We start from the raw sequence: 26,435 nt of genomic DNA, 5'->3' as shown, positions 1-26,435 counted from the left end.
ACTCTACTGTACCTTACTGTACTGTATTGTACTTTACTGTACCTTACTGTACTGTACTCTACTGTACCTTTCTGTACTGTACCTTTCTGTACCTTACTGTACTTTACTGTACTCTACTGAACCTTACTGTACTTTTACTGTACTCTACTGAACCTTACTGTACTGTACATATTATATGTGTTCTAGATCTACATTTTTGATTCTGTGTTTGGGAACCAGCAACTGTCAAATGGACTCCAACTGTAGTGGAGTATATTGAGTGCATATACTGTAGGCTAACAATCCCAGATCACATCTGTCCTCCACTATGTCTATAACCAAGGCGTTCTTCTATGTGGCCACTCCAGACTGAGGAGTGGAGCATGGCTTTTATTGTGTTTGTGGATCTGACTTGGAAATGCATTGGTTTTGATATCTCCCTGACAACCAACAACAACCACTAATATGGCTGACTGTCCCTGCGGGCTCTAGGATATATGGCTATGGGATTTACATCCCATCGCCCGGACTTGATTCTTGATCACAGCTGTGTAATCAGTAGAGTGGAGAGGGACATTTATTTATAGTTTTAACTATAACTATAGTTTTATACATCACACAGCTTAGACATTTGGATCAAATCAGAGAGCAGACCTGTGTGAACGCAATGATATAGATAGCATATCTGAAGTGTGAACACTGCAGCCACAGCGCCTTAACATAAACATGGGTCTATTATCCTTCTCTCCACTCTGGGGACCCATTGGAAATGCATTGGGTGCTTAAAGTTAAACATTTTTATTTTTTTATAATTAAACTACAAAACATTTCAAAAAGAAAAATACACGCACACTTGTCCTCAGTAAGCTGAACACATAAAAATTTGAATGGTGTTGAAAGGTGTAAGCGTTTAGGAGATGAAGCGCGCCAAAGTTTTAGGATACTGACTAGTATAGAAATAAATAATGAAGATAACATACGTGTGCTCGCCTTTAGGCGAGCCCACAATAATGAAGATAACATACGTGTGCTCGCCTTCCAGGCGAGCCCACAATTAGTTAAAACTAAAACATTTCAGATTACTAAAATATGTCTAAAACTAAATGATATTTTGCTGGCAAAATCAACACTGCTGTTACTCACAGGAGGAATGGCTGCTCGGGAAGCTCTTGCGTCCCTCAGCCACAAGATCCGGTTCTCCGGTACAAAGCATCTTAGCATTCACCAGGCCATCTGGGAAGCAACGCTGGAAATAGTCTGGCCTGGGCCTGATACAGTAGATAAAAAAACACAAAATAGAGGAAAAGCAAAAAGGAAACATGACATACAGTTCCCATGTGAAGATTATTATGTTTGACACAAATTGTTAAATAAAACATGAGCAGTGGTGTAAAGTAACAAAAGCACATTTACTTAAGTAGTGAACTTAAGTAAAAATTTTGAGGTGTTTGTACTTTACTGGATTATTTCCGATACTTTTACTTCTACTCCACTACATCTTGGATCCAAATATTGTACTTTTACTCCACTACATTTATTTGAAAACTTTATTTACTAGTTACTTTGCGGATATAAATTGTAATATTATAAAGCAAAGTATACATGAACCACTTTAGCCCTATTTTATACTTTGCCTATTTGAAAATTGCTGATCTACAAGCTCACAATGTGTCGTGATGAGACATGTTGTGAGCTGGTGGTTCTGTCAATGTTGCCTAGACCCGTACTCGAACTCTAGTCTCTCCATTCTGGGCTGAACATTTGGCGAAAATACCAGATCTACGCGTTGTGAGCTTGTATTTCGCCTATTTTCAGCGGTCATGAAGCCGCCTCTTGGCCAAGTCCAAAGGCAAACGTATTCATAGCGACAAGCAGCTCACAACACATTGCATCTTGACACATTCAGGGCTTGTAGATCTGCGATATATTTTAGATATTTGTGAAAATGTGTGAAGATATTTGAAAATACAAAACAAAAATGTCACAAATTGGGGTTCCAGGTTGAGAGTGGATAAAGATATTTTCTTAGGCTATACAATTTGCCTCTGCCCTCATACTCTAATCACCTCTGCGCTGATCTATTGAAAAAGATCTGTTTTGGTCGCAAGGACCTTTCAAAAGAGAAGAGGAAGAGAGTGGGAAGGTCCTTGGGGCCCGAAACGTCGACCTTTTTCAATAAATCAAACATCGTTCTTTTTCAATAAATCAGTGCCTGGAGGTTAGAAATTAGTGTGCAGAGGAATTCACTTTTTTTCTGCAGAAATTGGATCTTTGGGGGATTTGATTCCCTTCCCTGCAGAACAGAAGAGCCAGCGCAAGTGGTGTGTGTTGCCTCAATTATTCTGTGCATACTGTACCTGCCAACAATCAACTTGATAGTGTTTGTGAAAACTCCATTCAAGGCCAGAGCCAGGGACACAGCTGGATGGGGAGGACAGATTAACACAATGTCATTTTTACAAACGTCAGCGTGGCATCAGAATTATCCTTGTGGAGAGGCGGATGAGGCTGACACTGCATTTTACTGCAGACATTAATTTGTTTCACAGATAACACATGAAATGCTGCTGGCCAAACGTTTAGCTCAGTTGTAGGCTACCATCCAATGAAGTTTCTTCTGGTTCCATGCCCACTCTTCTGACATAATGAGCAAATAAAACAGCCAATTACAGGCTTCACGGGATTCGTCGCGGTAACTGGGAGGATTGGAATTTATTCACGATTGACGTGTAAAATTGCTCTCATTATTTCTCTGCGTTTACGAGACAGCGGCATGTTGGCTGAAGCCTTACGGCTGATTTAGAAGGGGTTGCTCTAGTGTCGCACATTGAAAATACCCAACCTACAAGCTTATACAGCACGTCGCGCTGTGACACAATGTGAGCTTGTAGATCTGCTAATTTCTGTTTGAGACACAATGCAGTATGATTCAGGCTTTTGGATCATGTTGGAAGTGTGACGTACAACCCCTCCACCCCGACTTACACAGGGGATTACTGTCTCCCATGGTGCCTAATGCTATCTATTCATAACCCGCTCTAAATTAGATCCCGCTGAGCGTGAACTGGGAACATCAACCAGGGATGATGTGAGTGAGGTGATAATTTTTCATTAGCAACTTCTCCCAGCTGGTTACAGGAAGGGAAAGGCCCAGGAAGTGTCCTCTCAGTGGTGCTAGAAGCAGACGTCTACCTTATTAGAGCCTGTTCTCACCAATGCCTTATCAAAGAACACATCTCCATTCATACTTGGTCTGTACTTAACCTTGTCTGTTGCCGGTTGACAGGTTGCTGTTGCATTGAAAGTGTACAGGCGTTTAATTAGCAATGCAACTATAGACTGTGGCTCATCATCGGACTGTGTCTGCCTTCCGGATTCAAACCCAGTAGCCTGTAGTGGAAGTGCATTTACCCTGTGTCCCCGGCACTCAGCCGAGCAGCGTTGGTTACTTAGCAGCTTGTTAATTTGTGCAAATTCAATGCCGTTGAAATGAAAGCTCAGAATGAGATGTGTTAATCTTGAGCAGTTAGCCCATAAACTGAAATAGAGCAGCATTTCACACAGCGTTTCTCCGTACAATAAGCTCTACTGTGACAGACTGATAGGGAAATTAACTCAACTGGCTTTGTTTTCTCACATAGACCAGTGAGTCATTAACAGTGACAATTGCAGTATGGACAGGGATTTAAACAAAAAAACATTCTCTTTTAAATCAGTAGTAGGCCTAATAAATATGTCCAATCTGAATAGACCCCTGCCTGTGACCCTGTCTGGCAAGCTGGGGGAAATGAGGACTGCTAATGGGTTAACTTCAGTAATGGAACATGCTGTCTTTTCTATAGGAAAACAAAGCTAGATAAATATTGCACTGTATTAAAAAGTTCAATGCACAATATCAGCAACGCCAAATCCGTTGCAATAGTGGCTAGTTAGAAATATTGGTCATTTGTATGCAGATTTGTTTCATTTCCAAGTATTGAATCATGGATGATTACTTTGCACTGACTAGAAAATAGCACACACATTGATGAAAAACTGTGTTCTGTGAAGCCATAATTTTAAACACTGCTGTGAATGAATGCAACTTGTTCAGAAGAGCAGACTCCTCTATCTTGTTCTGACTAATGCTGTTTTTCCTCGTTGCAATAAAGCCTTGTAGTAGCAGCAACTCTGCAGGCTGTAATGGCTGTGTTAAGTACTACACAGGATTGTAATCTCTACCCCGATGCACTGAGCCATTCCCTCTCTCTCTCCTGCCCTCCTCATCTTTCTGTGTCTCTTTAATTGGATTTGTGCTAAACTTTCTTAATGTTCTCCGGCACAGAAACAAGGAAAAAGGGGGAAAGCAGCATAAAAGGAGTGCCTTGACCACCGGTTGAAAGGCACAACAAATTGCTTGACATTTGAAAGGGATTTAAATGCCCACTGTTGCCACAGTTTTAAATACTCTAGCTCTCTGCATGGTGTCATATTGACTATAACTCAAATACCATGAAGCGCACATTCAACAGTAAAGTGGATGTATAATTTCTTCTGGGAAATATCAGCAAAAGAATAGGCCCTCTAAAGGTAATTTTGTATACTTTACAGAGGTTATAGCAGCATTTGAGTTGTAGTAATTTGTGTGGTATGATTACATGACCTTGTAATATGCAGAAGATTAAAGTCATGTGTGACCAACAATAAAGGAACACGTCATGATGCAAGATATTGGATACACTTACCTAAACACGCCTCCTTGATCTCTGTCTTATCTGTCCTCCGAATAATCTTCACCACAAATATCACTGCTAGAGGGGTGAGGAATGAGATCGCCTGAGAAGAAAATTAAGACAATTATCCCATCAATATTATATGCTTGTGGATGCCACAGGCCCTTCAATATTATGTCTTCCAGGTTTGTTCAGGGGAGTAACACGTCAGCTAGCTATATTCAGAATTGATCTCACACGCACACACACTCGCGCACACACACACACACACACACACACACACACACACACACACACACACACACACACACACACACACACACACACACACACACACACACACACACACACACACAGTATATAAGGAGTAGGCCTATACTGTGTATAATTTATATATGCATAGTATCATAATATGCATACAGTATTATGTATATGGTGTATAAAAGAGAGATTTAAAAAAGAAATCGGTGCTGTTTCCTACACATATTTATTTCTCGCTTTTGAGCTTCCTCCGTGCCCAGGTAATTCTTTGTGTCTCGGAAAATGACAATTATTTTCAAGCCAGATTCAATAGATGTTCTCCGCCTTAAGCAACAACAGGCAGGAATACAAAGAGTAGTATATAGGTCTCTGTTATTGTGTCACAACATTGCATTTCCCATGAGTGCAAGATCCCTGGTTTATTTTGCGCGAATTAATTTCTATCAGTTCAATTATCTGTGCCCTTGAGGATTTATTTATTTTTCCAACTCTGACACTTTTTCTTTCCACTCTGAAGTAGTTGGACTGTATGTTCTTCTCAGTGACACTTTCAACCATGTATAATGTCAAAATGAACATTTAAATGAGTGCACTATTGTATTTGTGCCCACAACAGCATGCCCCTGAGAGTGTGTGTGTGTGTGTGTGTGTGTGTGTGTGTGTGTGTGTGTGTGTGTGTGTGTGTGTGTGTGTGTGTGTGTGTGTGTGTCTGTGTGTCTGTGTGTGTGTGTGTGTGTGTGTGTGTGTGTGTGTGTGTGTGTGTGTGTGTGTGTGTGTGTCTGTGTGTGTGCTCAACAGCGCCCAGGCCTGCCACTGGTCACCAATGCAATTGCCAAAGTTACTAACAAACTAACATACCTACACACACAGTCACGCTAAGGAGACGGTGTGACCACCGCTAAAAATATGTACGTTTATTTGATTTGATTTAAATATTGTTTATATTTTAGATTATATTTTTTAAATGAGAGGCCAAATACATATATAATAATTTCTTAAATTAAGTTTAAGGCCCCATATTTCTTCAAATGCTACAAATTGCTATAAAAACCTGGGATAGACAGTCATTTCATGGATAAACAAGAACTGAATTGAATTGGCTTAGGTGCCCAAGGGACCTGTATCCCTATATAACACTATAGTGCATATAGCTCCACTCCAATTATAGTAGGCTAATGTGCAATACATAACAATTTACTGTGTGGGACGAATAGTGCTTTGGATTAAAGCACATCGTAAGGAAATGACACTGTATAGAAATAACAGCTTGAACAAAGTACATGATACAGCCGTGCCCCAACTCGTTCTTAGAGACAAGCTCTTACATTCTTAACGCCCACAGAGATACTGTACACGAAACCAAGCTCACATATAATATTCTATCTGTAGGCTATGTTACACCCCTGCTCAAAACTGGACTCATAAGGTCATTAACCGGCTTAAATACAGTTTCACTCTGACTCACTCCAAGGGTAGATTACAAGGTCAAGACCAATTACTCTTTAATTTACTGAGGCCCATGCATGATCAATCCCTCGTGAGCAAGCAGTAAGCACTTGGTGTTGGTGGCAAGGAATACAAATCTATAACGGAAGAAACCTTGAAATTATAGAACCTGGTTCTTGTGGGTGCAGCCACTTCGCCTGGCCTTGAGAGCAGGGGCGTCGCACCAAATTCTGGGCCCTGGGCACAAGGATTCACTGTGGGCCCCCCATGAATGCTTTAAAGGGATATTTCACTTTCAAAAAGACTTTTGGTAATTTTATCATCTAATCAGGCTTTTATGAACACCCTGAACAGTTTTTAATTTGCTTGATTCAATATTTAGATATTTGATGTAAATGTTATCAGGAGGCTTGATCCAGAGCCTCTCCACATACACACCCATTGTAACTTCAAACTCCATTTTAACCATGATAGATTCATTAAAAACACCCATTATATTTTTCTGTTGACTCATACTACACTCCTAATACGTGAGCAGGCAGTGTTGTTTTTTTTTTTTTTTTTTTTTTTTTTCAATTTATACATTTCATTTAAAAAAAAATCTTTGGGAAAATGAAAAGTATTTAATACAAAGATTAATTGTTAAAAATAAATGAAAAAAGTTATTGTTAAAAAAATAATGGTTGTTTTTAATGAATCTATCATGGTTAAAATGGAGTTTGAAGTTACAATGGGTGTGTAGAGAGGAACTGGGCCTGGAGGGCCTGATAACTAAATATTGAATGAAGCAACTCAAAATCTGTTCAGGATGTTCATAAAAGCCTATGGAAAAATAGCAGATATACAAGCTCACAGCGTGGCACCGATTCCGCGCTGCGAGCTTGTAGATCTGCTATTTTTGAAGTTTTTGAAGTCTTTGAATATTTCAAATCCTTCTGAGAAGGACCCTCAAAATGATATGTATTTGGCCACGGACCCCCATCTCAAAATATTTAGTTCCAGGGACCCCCCAGAAGCAAAATTTGAGTTACAAATGTTCGCTCCAAAAATATATATATTCAAAGATTTGCACACATTTTCACGACTTTTCAAAAATAGAAGATCTACGAGCTTGCAGAGTGCCGCGCTGTGAGCTTGTGTATCTGCTATTTTTCAATAGTTAAAGCATAAAATAATTAAGGCCCCTCCACCTTGGTTCCTAGTAACTCTGTCCCACTTGTGACACCCCTGCTTGAGAGGTTGAGATACTGCAGTCCTGTGTAACTCACTTACTGAAAAGATTGTCGGGACGGTGTAATGAAATCACACCACTGTTTTTTACATTGGTGCTTCCACATACAAAACTGAATTTATGCGGGTGATGGGGAAAAACTATAATACTGCTGCGTGTAGTAGGGTGATAGTGTTATCAGGTGCTGCTTTGAAAACTTAAACCACTGCACAAATGCGTCCTTAGGGTTTTAATTATAATTTTGTGTCAAGTTTAAGATGTGAGTCATGGGGGAAGCAGTGGTTAGCGTGAGATGATGGTGGCCTTAGACTGCTTGCTGGATTTTAGTTGCCATGGAAACATGTTTCGGTCCTTGGAAAACATCAGTGGGGAAAGTTTTGTTGCTCTGAGGTGGGTCCCTCCTCTGATAGAGTTAAAATAATTGGTGATGAAATTGCCTTGTTTTCATGCTGGTAGAAAGAGACCTAGGGACATGGCTAATGATTTAAACATGGAAGCTTTGAATGAAAATCTCATTACACAAAATGGTGCCTTTGTTCGAGGGAGGTATCTTGGCCCTAGGACCAATTTCACTTTTGCGTCACCCGGTGACATTCTCACAGATGTTGGAGTATAAAAGAGTGCGTGCACGTGCCAGCCATTTTACTGGCATTGAGCAATCGAAGTAGTCAATTTGCCTGACTCTCTTTGCTGTGTGAAGCTTTGTCTCTTTGTCCCAGTATGCACTGATGAGTCAATATCATTGACCAGGTAATTACCGTAATTGCTTGACTACCGTAATTGTTTACATATATAAGCCGCACCTGACTATAATCCGCAGGTGTCCTTCCTGCTTCCCCCTAGAGCGCCCCTGGTGGCTGTTAGCTGTATAAATCTATATATAAATCCTTGCTAAAGACCATTGTAAAACTAACTAACTGGCCGTTAGCTGTAAAAATCTCTATATAAGCTGCAGGGTTCAAAACATGGGAAAAAAGGCAACGGCTTATAGTCCGGCAATTGCGGTAATACATTCCATAAAGCAGGCTCTATGAAACAGTCAGTCCCACTATCCTATATCACAAATCTATAATGGTACCATGGATAAATTAAAAAAGTGTAAAATACAAACAATAATATAAACAGTAATACACTTTTTTTTAGCATACAGTAATAGTTAAATCAAATTTAATTTCAGTATTTTTTAGTTTTGCTCAGCACCAAAGGAAAAGGGGACATGCGTAAAATCAATGATAAATGTGCAATAGATTATACATAAATGAGAAACTCTTGGGGCTGGATCCAGGCTAGTACATCTTAATGAAAGTCTTTAGTGAAATGTCACATACGTTACAGGAAATCGTTCCAGACTATTTTTATTCCCTGATAACTTTCAACCATTTCAGGGCCATTTTCAGGCAAATGACAAGGATGGGGAGTGTCTGCCGGACGTCAGCATTAAGAACACTTAACTCAAAGATTCATATCATGAACAGGGGTCATGATATGCCTTATATGCCTATTCTCTGCCACTGACATTTTAGCGGCCTGTCATTGTGAGACTTTCACTGGCACTCAAGTTTGTGATTTCTGTCATAATTCTTTAATGGAATACACTGAAATGGTAATTAAAAATTATGAAATATAGTAGTTAACTACCAGTGCATTTATGTGCCGCTGCATGGTTAACAATATTAATATTAATGTGATCATCATGAGAAAAGGTACACTTGAAGGATGTTTGGCTGTCAAAGTACACCTGTTATCAATTAGTGTGATAAGTAGTCTTTCAAAATTATAAATTCAGTTTGTGAGAAAATACAATTATTTCATTCATACATATTCAAGTTTATGATTCATTAGTCTTTCAAAATTATAAATTCAGTTTGTGAGAAAATACAATTATTTCATTCATACATAATCAAGTTTATGATTCATTTCATTGTATTCAGCTCATGGAGAGTGATGGCTGCTTGCTTGATGCAGTGGAGAATGGTTGTTTATCCGTGTAATAATTGTGTATAGACCAGCCTCATCCACATCATTAACATCCCGTTGGTTCGCGCTGTGTAATTAGGTTGTAGCAGGCAGACTATATCAGGCATTCGACTTATACTGTAGCTGTTAGAAAAAAAACTCAATTTTGTTCTAACATTGTGCTCACTCAACTGTTCCATTTTTTATGTTGTGTTTCCCTATAAACGGTTGGTCATAGCCAGGAGGGTGTGGCTTTGTGTTCTTATTTACGCGTGCATTCTTTTTTAGAGGCTGAACATCTGGTTTGTTTTTTGTCATTAAGCCAATAGGATCCTGTTTACACAAAACTTGCCGACTCCCCATCCAAACTTAAAACTGACCTAAAAACATATCTGTCCTCAAATTATAACTGGGCTTAGAAAATGTTATCCCCTATTAGCTTGCCCCCAGAGATGCAAACAACGCACTCCCTCAGCGAGCTCTGCAGCAGGAGCTCTGTTTGAGTGGCAATGGCATCCTCAAAAGTGATAGAAGTGTGTTCTGGCTCCATCTATTGCAATACTTTCCATCCCCAGTCAGGTTTCGGTGATGCTACCTCTTCAGATATTACAGTATGTGTACGAACAGGAAATGCCACAGTGAAACTCGTAAAGCGTTATTGTAGTTTCAGCAAAATCATTACACAAATATTATTCTTGTGAAGCAGCTTTGTAGTTGAAGTATTTATTAATATTCCTATTTCCTTTTGGATCCATCTCGATTTGTCCTGTATACAGGGCCTTTGCACACTGAAACAAACATGGCAATTTGTGCAGCTTCATTCACAAATTGCACACTTGACAGCAATGCCACTCTCTCAGTGAGACTTATACAGTAGCTCTGTAACGTTCCTGACAGTGAGTGGGTCCTTTTCTTTGATGTCAGAGATCTCCCCCTGACAATATTGATCTACCAAAATGATTTCTGAACACTTGCTAAGACTTCAACAAAGGCTCAGTGGCAGTGACAAAAACATTGCAGACGGGGAGGTCTCTGACAGTAATGATGATCAACTTGTGAGAATTGATTGCTTGTGTAATGGGAGAGATGTGTAATCAGAGAGGCTACTTACGAACATAACCCTCTTGGGTATGTGATCTGACTCCACCAAAGGGTTTTTGTACAGCCAAAGCTCTTCTGGTTGGATAACTCTCTCAAAAGGCTCCAGGAACTCTGTGAATCTGTGGCACACCATAATAAACATTGATTACTGCTGCTGTTTGCATAATATTTTCTTTTTTCTATTTCTTTTCTTTTCTTTTCTTTTTTTTTTTGGCAAAATGTTTTCCAAGCTAATCTTTATTTTATTGCACCATAATGTTGTGTTGACGTATAAAATAAATTATCATCAGTAGCAGTCTGTTCCGCTGTTGTTCTCCACTTGGTTTGCCCAGGGATCCACTTGTTAACAAATATCAACATTAAGTCAAGACAGAATACAAATAATAACACAATATGCTTGATGATGGCTCTGGCCAAAATTCTTTAGCAGCCTGAAGAAGTGCACACAAATAAAATGCATTGCATTTGTTTTCTATTGGAGTATCACTATTTCCACGTTTTTGCAATGTTCTTTCATACAGAACACAATATTCCTCTGATAACAAATGTTGTTTGTCCATTACCCTGTCAGAACACATCAAAGTCCCCGGTTAAGTGAGGGCAGGGGGCTTGTTTGTTTCGTTCTTGATAGACTGGTAACTCATGCTGGATAAACAAAAATATAGCTTGTTCTCTAGCCTGCTCATGGACCATCAGCGATGTGCCAGATGTGACCTTATTCTGTGTGTTGAGGTTTTGTCCACCCCACTCTAAAATATTTACATAGTATACTGTAGTGAGTGAGTGAGTGAGTGAGTGAGTGAGTGAGTGAGTGAGTGAGTGAGTGCGTCTCTCTTTTCCCCCCTCTTTCTCTCCTCTCTCTCTCTCTTTCTCTCTCTCGTGCGTGCACGCTCTTGTATGTGGATGTGTGTATCAGTAGGCACAAATACAACTGTTTACTGGAATTGTAAAACATATTCAATGAACATAATCTATATTCATGTTCAACTGTAGTTATAGTAATGATTTAAGATTGGAGGGGGCGGGGTAGATTTGTATTCATGCAGCATCATGCATGTCTGTCATTGGTCTACTCCGTCCTGACAGACTGGAGTGTATGGCTAGTTAGTAATATTGATCCCATAAGCCATTAACCAATTTGAAAAGTATTTGAGAATTGAGGTCCTTGGCCCATTGTCAGTATCCAAAATAAATGTGATCCTGATCTATTGATTGATTGATTAATTGATTGAATACTTTAGACAGAAATGTAAACAGTACAATGTACAGTACAGTCAGACATTTGAGCTGAAAGGATAACACACAAATGTCCTGGGGATTGTTTCCGTTGTGGTCCCATGTATCTAGGCCAGGGGTGTCCAAACCTTTTTCAAAGGGGGCCACATTAGAACATATTAAAACACCCAAGGGCCGACTATATCTCCATAACAAAGTCACATACTATGCATTACATTTAAGCAATTTTATTTAACTCTCATCATCAATATTTAATAATATCAATGGTTTTTGTCAGGTGTGTGCTCTGAACAAAACAAAACTCAGCCATATTTCACATTACCAAATGTAACCAGACGTGCAAGGTAAAGAAATACCATAAAATAGCCTTTCTTTGACCCCTTCAGAATGACAGGGAACAAGGAATCCTGACAAATTATACTCTGGGGAAATATTCTTGTTTGACGGTGCTGGCGGGACATTTATAATACAATTTAGGAATGAAGCCGCGGGCCGCATTTGGCCCCTGGGCCACACTTTGTTTTGGACACCCCTGATCTGGGCTAGTAGTATGTGAATTACTGTAGCTGTGGTCAGACACACACACGCGCACGCGCGCACGCACGCACGCACGCACGCACGCACGCACGCACACACACACACACATACACACACACACTCTCACAGGGATGAACACACCAGTAAGACTCCCTAATCGGGAGATAAGCGACCGTAGGTCGCTTATCTCCACAAATAGGGCAAAAAGTTGTTTTTCCAAAATCTTCCTGATCCATGTTGATGACATGAGTGTAGACATGCTGTGTAGTGATTTTCGTGATTTTAGGGCAAAATCTGTAGGAGCAGTGTCCAAAAATGTGTTTTTAAAAATCGGCCTGAAGGTGGCGCTATATGGGACAGATTCATGTTGATGGGATGAGTGTAGACATACTGTGTAGCGATTTGCGTGATTTTAGGGCAAAAACTGTAGGAGCAGTGTCCAAAAATGTGTTTTAAAAATCGGCCTGAAGGTGGCGCTAGAAGAGGGCCATGTGAGAAATGAGGGGTGGGGTCTCCGCGTTGCCTTGGCGGACGAATAGGTACCGGCCCCGGCTCTCCCGGACGCTCCTAGCCCGAGTTACGGCATTTTATGTGAGCTGCAGTGGAGGGGGTCCTCCACTGGGGGCGCCACCACTTTTGCATCCGTTCTGGAGCACCAGGAGTGGGTGGTCCCCAGGAATTCCCCGTGAGCAGCCCCGTTGGGGTGGTCATTTGGTCATTTTTGCACATTTGGTCATTTTTTACACCTGGGGGTCCCCCTGGGGGTCCCTGGAGCTCCGGGGGTCCTTGGAGGTTGTAGTTTGGCAGGTAAGGAGTGTGTGTGCAAAATTTGGCATGGATGGGGGCAACGGTTGTGGAGATATGAGCAGGGCAAAAGTGTGACGTGTGACGTGTGACTCACTCACTCAGGGACGGACAGCCGGTGGAAATCAATCTCCTGTTGGAGATTAAAAATGGTCTCCACTCCCTAAACATTATTTGCACTTGATCAGGGAGGGCACTTTGTATCTAAAGCTCCAGTGGAACTCCAATGTGTCAAGGAATGTGAAGCAGGGTGTGTGGCTGACAATATTTCAAACAAGACTCAAGAATTTAAAAGCCCCATTACTGGTCCCTAGACACATCGCTTCTTACACCCGCCCGCGCGGACCAAAATAGTTTCAACTGCCACGAACTAGAGCAGCTAAAAATAGGGTGAGGGTGGTGGGTGGTATATTGTATAGGCCTATTTGCTGAATGACTAACATATTGTAAACAACAGCAAAAGCTTTCAATTGAATGAAAACAAAGTGCCAGACACTGAAAAGGGCAGTTAAAATATGAGTGCCAGTAGAGGAAAGGCCATGCATTGGGTCACCAAGATCTGTACGTTTCATTCTGCAACATGGACATTATAGATTAAAAACCTTTCCGTGTGCAAAGTAGGAAGTCGGTGAAATGCCGTAAGGTCAATCAAATTGTTAGGTTACATCCTCCAGGGAACATGAATGCGCTCAGAAACTTTCATGGCAATCTGCCCATCAAGTTTTGAAATATCTTGTGTAAAAGTGGAAATTGTGGCCTCAGGGTGGCACTGAAGGAAATGCCATTAGGTCCCTCAAATCAGTATACCGGTAGGTCCTCCACTGCAGAAAATAAGGTGCACATCAAATTCCATCGCAATCCAACCAGTAGTTTTTGAGCTATCTTGAGCTGGATGGATGGATGGACCAACAGGAATTCATCTTCAAGAAGTCGCAATGTTAGAACAAGGATCTCATCTATGCATGTTTAAAAGTAGCTGATTACAAACCAAACTAGAAGCAGTGCTCTTCCGAGCACAGGTCTCCACCAGGCCACACAAATCGGCCTGTTATAGCGCCACCATGAGGCTGATTTAAAAAATGTGGGGCAGAGGTTCTGAATTAGCATCCAGGGAGTGTGTGTGCTCAGTTTGGCAGCGATCGGGCCAACGGCGCCGGAGATTAGCTGGTAACAACCAGGCCACACAAATCGGCCTGTTATAGCGCCACCATGAGGCTGATTTGAAAAATGTGGGGCAGAGGTTCTAGATTGGCATCCAGGGAGTGTGTGTGCTCAGTTTGGCAGCGATCGGGCCAACGGTGACTGAGATTAGCTGTTCACAAACTGCGAGGACGCACGGACGCACGGACGGACGCACGGACGCACGGACGCACGGACGGACGCACGGACGGAGGGGAAAACATACTCTCCCTCAGCCTTCGGCTGGTGGAGACAATAAAAAGAACAACAAAACAACACTCTGGGGTCTAGCGGCATCTCTGCTGATTAGTATGCAACATCTTAGAGAACAGACTGATCAATGCCTCATTTTACACCTTGCTGAGTCTCCGCGCACGATTCACTTCAGCCGCATTACATTTACCCTAAACATCACCAAATAAATTACACTGTGCTAATGACACTATTTGCTTCATAAATAACTCATCCCTCCCGTCCCTACCCTGCTCATCTGCACCGTTGTTCAGACTGAGAATGTTATTAAAGTCCCAGAGGATTATGAGCTGATACTGAGATAGAGTCAGTGAAGACATATCCATGCCTAGTACCCATCGAACACACACACACACACACACACACACACACACACACACACACACACACGCGCGCATGCATGCACGCGCGCGCGCACACACACACACACACACACACACACACACACACACACACACACACACACACACACACACACACACACACACACACACACACACACACACACCAAGCAGAGCCTCCGCTGCATCCTAAGTCATTAACTACTGTACTGCCTGCATTTACCCCAGCATTTAAATAATACAATAAATAATAATAATAATGATTGATCACACTCACACTGGCTAAGCAGAAAAAGATGAAGAGTGATCTGTTGGTGGAGGACGTCTGCATGGGTGGGTTTCATTTTGCTGCCCACACGATCACCTCACTTAAAGTAAATGAAAGTTCAATCAAAGCTCACATCAAACTGACAACTGTATTACAGCCGGGCAACATTCTAGGCTAAATGAAAGTTTTGTACAATGGTTGAATATAGATGGGAAATTATACATGGTTTGCATTTAAATAATGCTTATTCTAGTCCACGAGCAGTACTGACCTGCTCATCAGGAGCAGTCTTGCTCAAGGACTCTTTGACACATAACCAGGAAGAGGCGGATCGACCTTGGAACCTTCCTGCTCCTAGACAGGCACTTAACCTCCTGTACCACTGCTACTTCCAAAGCAAACAAAACAAAATCATATTAGTAAAATAATAGAAAATATTAAAGTTAATTAAATTAGTTAATTGAGCAGGAGGAACCAAAACAAAAACAGCTACAACAAACGATGTCATGGAAACGTCTGGTTTAAGAGCAACAATAAGCATGAAATATGCACCAAGTGGAATGAATCAATTAAATGAAAATGAAACTGAAAGTAACTGTCATGGACATGGGATAATGACCTTCCCGTTGGAGAAATAGTATCAAAATCACCTCCAATGGATCAATGTGTCCCACACATTCTTCTTCTTGGCTTGGCATTCAGATTGGACTTTCGCCCCACGTTCCCTAATTCATTTATAAAACTTCATCAAAAGAGACCGCAATAGGCTCAGAGCCAAACACAGTCAGTATTAATCATTATGTTGTTATTCCAGCAAGAGGTGCGCTGTCTGTAGCTGAAATGAATGCTATTTATATTGTGATTTAGTGAACCAATATCTCAGCAATAAGAAGCATGTCCTTTCCACGTGGAGACGGGGGATACATTTGTCAGCGTGAAGGTGAAAGGAGAGTGTTGATCATCACCCCATTAGTGGAGCTAATATCAGATCTGTTGACACTAATGACAGACTCCGGATGCCAGTGGTGTAAAGTAACTAAGTACATTTATTTAAGTACTGTACTAATACTTTGTTCTACTCCACTATATCTCAGAGGCAAATATTGTAATTTTACTCCACAACAATATTTTGAGAACTTTAGTTATTGGTTACTTTTGATTATTATTACAAATTATACAAAACATTAACCACTTCAGCCCTATTTATTTTGGCCATTTGAAAATAGCAGATCTACAAGCTCACAGTGCGCATTGTGAGCTTGATTTATTGCATTTTGAACTTGTGAAATGGGAAATTCTGCACAATGAGTACTTTTACTTTTGGTACTTTAAGAACATTTTGATACAGATACATTAATTCTGGACTTTTACTTGTAACAGATTATTTCTACATTGCAGTATTGATACTTTTACTTAAAATAATTGAGTACTGTTTCCACCACTGTTAATGACAGACTCCGGATGCACCCCAATCTAACATGCTGTGGAGTATTTGAACCTTATTGGGTTCAAAGCACTCCTACTGTGTGTGTGCGTGCTTGCGTGCGTGCGTGTGTGCGTGCGTGTGTCTTTTCATGGTTCAAAGATTTCTTTACAGCGAACTCTTGTTTACTGGTACATAAAAGCACAATGGACAAAGCGGGTTCTCATTTGATTCAATCGCAACTGAGCACTGCGGACCCTGAGGAAGGCTGGTTAAAGCCGAAACGCGTGGGTTATCCCATTTGTAACCATATTTATGAACTAGCCACTATGAATTAAAGACTTTTAAAGAAGAGTGCCTTAGTTTCCTTTTTTTCTTTTGATTCTTCAGTTTCCTACCAAAGAGCTCCTAAGCACACTTCACTTTTTTTCTGATCTTTTCTACTTTCATCAGAGTTGCATCAAGATGCGGGGCCCCCCTGCCAGCTCATAGCAGAACCATGGGGTGCCTTTTGGCTCAGGTGATATGCTTCTATGAGTGTGAGGATCCAAGTTTGAATCAGACACCCATCTTGTCTTGCATGTCTCTCCTCTCTTTGCCCTTGGTTTCCTGTCTCTCTACACTCTCCTGATAGCCTGGTTCCAGACCCTGATTCGCTAGTCAAGCCCCTTTAAAAATATGTTTCGGCGATTCAGGGGTCTGGTGACGCTCTCATTGAAGAGGTTTTCCACGGTTGAAAATCCGTACGGCGAATCAGCGTCGATTCAACTCGATGACGTCAGGGCTTGTGAGCAGCGTGGGTGGGGTTCTCCCAGAACTCACGTGCGATTCCAAGTAACCCAGCACCGCCGCTGGACGGACCGTACCGCACATTACCAAACATAAACATCGCGTCGCCGGCCGTGGTAACATGCGATCGTATCGATCTCACTATGAAACATCAGTAGCAGACATTTTTTACTGTGTTTGATTACTAGTTCGTAGCACTCCTATTCTGCCTGTTTCTTTGGTTAGCAAGTATAGCAAGCAACAGGTTAGCCAGCCACATAACACCAATAACAACTACGTCATCTGCTTTGCTACTGTTGTGATTGGTCCGGCGGTGAACCAATCGCAGAAGACTGCCTCTTTGGCAACGCCCATCCCAGAAACTGCTGCAGATGGAAGCAAGTGTCAGGCTACTCTCCTGACTGAAATATAGTCTAAAAATGACTAAATAAATACAGCAATTTTTAAAAGTACCACACGCTTTTTGAAAACGTTATGTTAAATGCCTTGTCAGGCCTAGGTAACGGTCTCTTATTCAAGGGGGTTGTTAACATTCAATGGACAGACGGTATACCATAAGTCCACGTTCAAAAAAGGACCATTTGTTGGAGTAGCTTGTTTAGCTCTCTGACTATGATTCACGCTACAACTGACATTACGTACTGTGGTTTGTTAGATTTTTCATCCATTGGATACAGCATTATCAATGATGTTTGTAACTTAACTGATATCAGAAAGCTATGACACCTGAGCATACCGGTATGTTAGTGTAGATGGATGAAGAAATGATGGATGTGAGGCAGTATCATAACAGCATACCACAATTAAGATGCACCAACATGGTGCACAATTGATGAATACGTAAGGGTGGATACTCTAACCACAAGGCCACTGAGCTGATGCCTTGAATAATTTCTTCAGTTTGGTGTTTTTGACGACCAGAGATTAACGCTAAATCTAAAAATAAAGCCATTATCAAGAAAATGGTCCATGTTTATGACCAGTGACCAAAGTAATCAATAAACAATGACGTGTTGACACTGGTATGGTTCTTTAACATATACATTACCCTTTGGTGCTGGTGTTTAAGCCTGACCTTTTCTGTCCTGATGGACTCTTGTTTTTATCACTTAGCAGCTCCTGTACTGCTCCCCTCTATTGGGGATGTGCAAGTGCACTGCCAATTTCTCACCCGTAACGATCCATCTGTTGCCCACCCCTGATCCAGACTGACTGCATCACTGCCTGGTATGGGAACCAAAGCAATGCAGAGGGCCCTGCAGACAGCAGAGAGCATCAGTGCATGGCTGCCATTCAGGAAATACACAACAGACATTGATGTCAGCAAATCTGGCCGGCTTATCAAAGATCCTATAGCCATGCCAGCCACAGACTGTTTCAGATGCAACCAAGTGGCAAGTGGCTTTGTAGCCACAGGACCAAGGGTAGTAGATTGCTAATTAGCTACTTCCTGGACATCAGGCTTATGAACAAACAAGTCAAGAAAAATATGAATATAAGCTTGGGAAATGCTAATATATTGAAATCAGGCAATCCTGTCGTACGGTATTCTGTCGCACATGGCAATGACAGGACAGTATATAGCCTTGGGAGTAAAGATTTTAGGTTTTGCTGTAAAAAAATCACACCTAGTGTGAAGTGAGCGGTGCTATTAATGAGTTAATTCCGTCAAGCGTCCCACTAGCTGATCACAGCACGTCCTGTGGAGCTTGGCCAATGGGACCCTGGGCATACATCAAACTTTGAGCAGTTTGTGCCAAGATGTAGGCCACGCTTCAGTTCACTTAAGTCCCGGACATTTTAAACACATTTTTCCCCTCGGTTTTTCACCGGACAAAGCCAGATATTGAAAACAACTTGAATTTCTCTTTGATTAATAACATACAGTAAGCAGCAGCTGTTATCATCAGGTGCAGCTCAAAATATCTCAGTTTGGATTAAACTATTATTCAATAGGTGAGGTTAACTTTTCCCTATCCCAAAAATTATGAAAGTAATGCTTTGAGAGAGAGAGAGAGAGAGAGAGAGAGATAATGCAGTGTACAGTATGTGCATGCACATGCACACCCTTACAGGCATGTACTGTATGCGTGTCCCGTGTATTTGTGCATTCACTTAATGAACACAATGGCTACTGTATACAGCCAAATGCAGAGTAATTTCATCAGCATTGATCGTGTCATACAGCCTCCTGCCAGCAGGGGTGGTTACTGGCAGCTCCCGCTGATCTTTACATCAAACTACATTCGCACAGGATTTATGCGCGGGTGCAGAAGGTGGCTGGAGCAGCCCTTACATTACAGAGTCCACTTTAGTAGTCAGGGCTGCGACCTTGGGGGAAGCACTGCAAGTCACAGGTGGCGATAATGCCCAATGGCATAGAGCCATACTGTAGCTGTCATTCCAGCTCATTCTCACTCCACAATGAGCTTGTCCTTTCTCTGTGGAATGCTGCCAGCCTACTTGGTTTCATGTCGTGACTTACCGGTATGTTGTTGTTGTGCGTGGAAATTAGTACAAACAAACAAAGCTGATTTTGGCAAGCAACACCATCATACAATATAGGCCTACCGGTATGTGTACAATATGTTTGTGTAAATATAAAAACCTGTAGACTCAGTGCTCACCAAGCACTATTTGTTTTTGTTGAGCACGGAACACAGCTATGCGGGAACGCCAGGCTTTTGTCTAGTCATGATAAAGACAGATTTTATTTGTCTTCATCAATCCAGGGTATCGTGGTAGTCATGCGGTGTTGTTTTCTGACTGTACCCACGCAAGACTCACTTGATTGCCATATCTGAGCATATGGGGCACAGCAGGGGATTGGCTTAGATCTGGAAGACCCAGTTGTGTGTGCGTGCGTGCGTGCGTGCGTGCGTGTGTGTATGTGCGCGTGTGTGCGTGTGCGTGTGTGTGTATGTGTGTGTGTGTTGCAGTGAGCGGAAGGGAAGCGCCCAGCTCTGGGTTGGAAGATTTGTTTTTTCCCTTGTGGGAAACGACTTTAGGGGTATTATACTGGCTTCCATTCAGAGCATGATGGGTCCCCAGCACCAGTGCGCACTCACCCAACTCATTACACCCATGGTTCAGTCTTAGGATGGGGAGTAAGTCAGAAGTCGGCATGTATGAGAATTACAGGCCAAGCGGGGCAGAGACCGTGCTAAGTCCTGAGGGAAATTCCCACTCTCCTCCTTTCTTAAGTGAATCTCGGTTAATTTGCTGCCGGTAACTCCCCATTTGGCCTCCTAAAGACCATCAAATCCAATTTGTGAACTTGGCTTTCCAAGGCATCTGTGGTGGAACACAACAACCAGGATATAAGGTATGTAAGATTATAAAGAGACCGCAGGGGTCAGCAACCTTTTAAACATGAAGCGCCATCATTTTATTGTATTGATCAGTTTGCCATATCAAGTTCAACATTACATTTAATTATGACGCCACATCTAAATGTAATATTTCCAATAGATTCTGATTGTCCATATACATAACAACCTGGATCAGGATGTAATGATCAGAGAAATAATCCACATATCTGCCAGACTCCCTCCGCAGACAGAGTTAAGTGTAGGATGTAATTCGCTGATGTGAGGGGACTTCATTTTAACTGACTACATTTCTTCGTTGTTTCACCGTTTTAGCGCTCCTTCCAGTCTTTGCTTCTAAATTTCGTCTTCTTTCACTTTCTCCTCGCCACTTTCTCGCAACTCCCCCCCACCCTGACCTAGGCAACGAGGGAATTTAATCACATAAGATCCACCAAGGATATCACCCCAGTGATTCGGGAGTCTTCATTGCTATGGCAGGCAAAGATTGTGACATTTTGTGTCATAAAACTCTTATTTGGCTTGGTGCTAGAGGGTCACAGAAACATGAGAATTGTTGCAAGGAAGGTACAGGGAGAGTGAGGGAGCTGGCAGCTATAGTTAGAGAGATAAGAGAGGAAGACGAAGAGTGAGAATGTGAGAAGGCGACATGGAGGAAAACTATTGTCTGTCACTTATTTTGATTCCTGGCAGATTGAAGATCTCTGAAGAGTGAACACACATCCAGACAGCATGGGACTGGATGTTTGAGCCACATGTACACTCATGGACAGAGATATATACACACATTTTCTGTGCATGTTTTTAAATGGACGTGTTTATTTTATAAATGTTTTTGTTCATATAACTTGATATTATAAAGCTGAAGTAAGAGAAGGAATGGTCAGTGTTGGGACAACTCTGGTGACTGAACCATTTGGAAACATGGTCCATAGTAATGGCTTCGGCTCGAGGCCTCTGTCACAAATCATCGTCCTTCTCCACTTAGTCTTCACGCCTTCACTTCACTAGCTAATATGTTAGAATCTACACAGAAGTTCTCTTAAATATAATGTTGCCTTGTTGGCATCTTGGTGCCTCAACCCGTTAATGCTCTGACGGCATAACCACACAGAATTCAGAATTCCTTTATTGTCATAGCAATTAAACTATTAAATTAGAGTAAAACTATAGAAGTTCCTGAGAAACTACTCTCATGAGGTTGAATTATGAATTCCAGTCTGATACTGCATTTTAATGCACTTTGATGGCATTTTGTCACCATCAGGAGGCTGTCAGGAGTGTGTGGGTCCGTGTAATGTCCTGTCAAAATTATTTAAATCGGCATGCAAAATCTGAAAGGAACATTTCCATGATTGATGGCCATGTGTCACAACTGGCATTTCACGTGTACAACCAACACACTGAACATTAATGTCACCAAAGGGTATGGGCACACCGAACATTTCCCTGCAACTTATGCTATCATTTCTATCAGTGCACGGTAAAAAAAGGAAAGAAAAAACATAGCCAATCTTGTACATTTATCATGGCTGGATTCAATCAAGGACACCTGAGTGTCCTTGATCTAATAAAGCATCGACATGGCCACAGTGGTGGAGCAGACTTAGGACATGCCTTTATTGAATTACACTGTTTTATTCCTTTCTTTTTATCGGACAAGTTGCCCAGAGGACGGTTCTGCTGCCTTGGTAATCAATTCTGCAGGGTGTCGGTGGGGAAGAGTAGAGAGGAGGGGAGAAGTGTGCTTTGAGGTACAAGTTTCCCCTAAAAGATTTTAGAACCGTGACCAGCTGTTTCCAGTGGTGTAAAGTAACTAAGCACATTTACTTAAGTACAATTTTGAGCTATTTGTAACTTAGTATTTCCAATTTCCGATACTATTACTTCTACTCCACTACATCTCGGATCCAAATATTGTACTTTTACTCCACTACATTTATTTGAAAACTTTAGTTACTAGTTTCTTTGCAGGTATAAATTATAATATTATAAAAACATACATGAACCACTTTATCCCTGTTTTATACCGTGGCTATTTGAAAATAGCCGACGCGGCACGTTGTGAGCTTGTAGATCAGCTATTTTCAAACATTTTTTACTTTTACTTTAAGTATATTTTGATGCAAATACCTTTATACTTTTACTCAAGACATTTTTTAATACGGGACTTCTACTTGTAACGGAGTATTTCAACATTGCCATATTGATACTTTTACCTGAAGTAAAACATTTGAGTACTTTCGCTGGCTGTTTCCCACGGGCCTCTCCCAGAGCAGAAACACCATCAACACATCAGTGCTCAGGAGTGATGAGATGCTTTAGGCTGGGAACAGACAGATGGAGCAGAGCTCCTGGGGGACAGCCAGGTATCAAGCCTGCTAAGTGAAGGCTCAGCAGGGCTTTGAGGTGTAGGGATCATATGGTGCTGGTAGCTGGAGTAATGTTTTTATGCCTTTGAAGCAGTGGTGGAAAGTAACTAAGTGCATTTACTTACATTTCTTCCATAGACATTTCATAAAGTATTTATTTAACGTCTTTTAAGCCTCTGACAAAGCCACCCCGGCTTATGATGTTTTTTTGAATGCAATAGAAAGCTGAAAAAAGGACAGGGTACAAGACTGTGTACATCATTATTTTCAAAATTGCAGAAAAACAACACTCCCAGAATGCATTGCGAATGACACTTATTTCATGAAATATATCCCTTAAATCACGCTCAGTTTAGTTATGCAGGCCAGCATATGGCCTGACATTTAGTGATTTCCATCTCTGTAGTGTAGATGCTCTTATCGCCATCTTTAAAATAGTGCATCATAAAAGAAAGACACTCGCTCACGGAGTTCTGTTGAAGTGCATAATCCGCCGGGCAGACCGGGGGCAGTAGCTACTTCCGTGGTAACCGCAAGATACACAAAAGAAGAAGAAGTTCCACCAATCATAGACGTCGATTTCACCGGATGTACATTTTTAGCAGTATGGGTAATGCAGTTCTTCTCCGTGCGATATTTATTAAAACATTTTACTAGAACTAGAGTTATTGCATACATACTCGGGGGATTCTACAGGAGCATATAAAATCATTTTACAACCATATACTGGTAAGTGTTCATTGAATTGTTACGAATTTATGGCTGATAATGAAATCCCCTATGGGGTAAATGAATGGGCAGTTTACTTCCGACGCCTCACTGCGATGCTCTATTGGATATATTGTGTCAGTCTCATGATAACCAGTGTGGTTGCCGCGACACGAGTCACATTTGCAAATTAATTCCGTCCCTTTTCTGTCCATACATTGACTTCTCCCTACGGTTAATATCTGATTTGTACATGATCACAGTATGACTATATTCACAAAAATCTCTATGTTGTGTTTACAATTGCCAATGCCTTTACATCTACTCCTTCCTCTACATCTCAGATCCCAATATTGTAATTTAACTCCACTACTCCATGTATTTGAAAACTTTAGTTACTAGTTTACTTTGTAGATGTTATTACAAAACACAAATTAACCACTTCAGCCCTATACTGTAGGCTACTGTATATATTTTGGCCATTTGATTTTTATACATTTGAAAACTTGTGAAATGGGACATTCTGCATAATACTTTTTGTACTTTAAGTACATTTTGATGCCATTACTTTTGTACTTCTACTCTAGTAAATTTTGAATTCCAGACTTTTACTTGCAACAGAGTATTTCTGCAGCATTAGCACTTTTACTTACTTGTTAGTAAAATAATGAAGTATTTTTCCATCACTGCTTTGAAGACGCGTGGCAGTTCTCACTATAGTTCGCCAATTGTTCTCGTTAAGGCGTATTAACTGTTCAATCATTTGTATTCAAAATATTAGCTAACATCTGTTCGTTTGAATTTCAATAGTAAAGCAATCTTTCCCCAAATGAACATTTTTAGCTACATTTCATAAATCAATTTGCACTTTAAAATGGATGGGTAAATGCAGCAGTAAGTCAACTTTGACCAAAAATAAAACAAAAAACATTAAATAAATTATCACCTACTGTATGTGTTACCTAACTCAAGCAATTTTTAAGCCATGAACTGAATCCAACGGCGTCCTCGAAAATCTAACTTTTTTTTAATACCTGGGCACTACAAATAGACCAAGATAAGATATTGGAGAACTCATTCATTCTGCATTCATTCGGTGAATGTGAAATAAATTGTAAAGCGCTTTGGAGAAAAGCGCTTAATAAATGCAGGGGGTGATTTCGATAAGTGCTGTGCTTCATGCTGTGTTCACACTGGCAGCGACAAAACCAAGCGTGGTCAGCTATGTTGTTGCCGACTTGGCCCTGTAAATGCCCTGTACCACTGTGCCACAAATAACCAACATACATCTGGATAACATAATAGCATCAATTTAAAACAGATCTCTGGCATGGTCCTTTAAAGTCACAGCCATGAGAAAGCAAGTGAAGTGGGAAACATTGGCTTTAAGCCAGGTCAAACAGGATGCTCAAGAGAAAGTTCATTACCAAAGGATCCCTTCTTAAATAAATATACCAATACACTGAGGAAACAAACAGTCATTACCAAGCCTGTTAATTAATGCAATTGATTGGTTGAGCTGAAAGCAGACAGCCAAGAAAGACTGATACTGGCTTTTTGTGATCAAATCGTTAATCTTCCGATGCAAGGCAACCACACTCCAGCAGCTATTTTCAAAAAGTTATGAATCTGTTTTTACATACTGTAACACTGTGCATACTCAATGACATCGCCTGTAGAGAGTCACTGGGTAACCCTTAACATCGTATTTTCAATGCTCAGGATATTCCAAGTCATGTGACTGATGACCAAATGCAGACTTGATTGTGAACAAGACGATGTTGGCAATTTGCATAACGATAGGGTGGGGGAAAAAACTAAATAACAACTACTGTAAGCTACAGCTTAGCTACAGCTACGATGACTAAAATTAAGACTAAATACACTATACTGACAATTTCATCAACAAATAAAAACTAGTCTAAAATGATCCAGTAGAACTAAAACAAGTCATCTGGGTGCGCTTCGACACGTTGTGAGCTTGTAGATCCACTATTTTTGCCTCGCAGCCAAGTGCAAATCAGCCATTTCAAAGGCATAACGGCCCGCCAAAAATACATTTTAGTCGACTAAATCAACTGTAGAATTAGTCAACCAAAATCTTGTGATATTTAGTCAATTAAAACTAGACCAAGAGTAAAACATTTCAGATGACTAAAATATGACTTAAAAAAGAAATGTATTCAAAAGACTATGACTAAAATCAACACTCATTTCTGATTCGATTTCTCCTAGTGAGCAAATAGAATGTCGTTTTATGAGGCAAGTGACTGTGAAGGCCAAAGCATATGATTCACATCATTTTCATTCTCATCAAACCAATCAGTGACCCGTTGTTGCCCTGTGGATGGGGGCCTTTATTTCATCTTGGAAGAGACTACTCCCATCAGTATATAGTGTTAAAATACAAAGTAACTTTGTATTGATTTCCAGTGACCCTCCTTCTCTAAGGGGACAAGTGGACCCAATGCCAGGAAAACGCCTCCCACTCACAGAAGAAGTCAAGCATTC

The 26,435-nt window shown here is 41.0% G+C and overlaps 1 protein-coding gene across 1 annotated transcript in view; it reads right to left on the bottom strand.

Annotated features, from left to right (window-relative positions):
- plpp4 (phospholipid phosphatase 4) overlaps positions 1 to 26,435 on the bottom strand; it is a gene marked incomplete at both ends in the record, with an annotated part of 66,866 nt that overhangs the window by 25,190 nt on the left and 15,241 nt on the right. The window contains 4 exons of the mRNA XM_080739834.1: positions 1,123 to 1,247; positions 2,337 to 2,400; positions 4,704 to 4,794; positions 10,697 to 10,805. Of these exons, the coding sequence (XP_080595960.1) occupies positions 1,123 to 1,247; positions 2,337 to 2,400; positions 4,704 to 4,794; positions 10,697 to 10,805 (389 nt within the window). The remainder of the gene's footprint in view (positions 1 to 1,122; positions 1,248 to 2,336; positions 2,401 to 4,703; positions 4,795 to 10,696; positions 10,806 to 26,435) is intronic.

Source organism: Nannobrachium achirus (assembly GCF_963921795.1).
Source record: "Nannobrachium achirus genome assembly, chromosome: 13".
In the NCBI taxonomy this organism is placed as follows: Eukaryota; Metazoa; Chordata; class Actinopteri; order Myctophiformes; family Myctophidae; genus Nannobrachium; species Nannobrachium achirus.
Note: the sequence above shows the minus strand (reverse complement) of the source record. Positions and strands in the feature narration are given on the sequence as shown.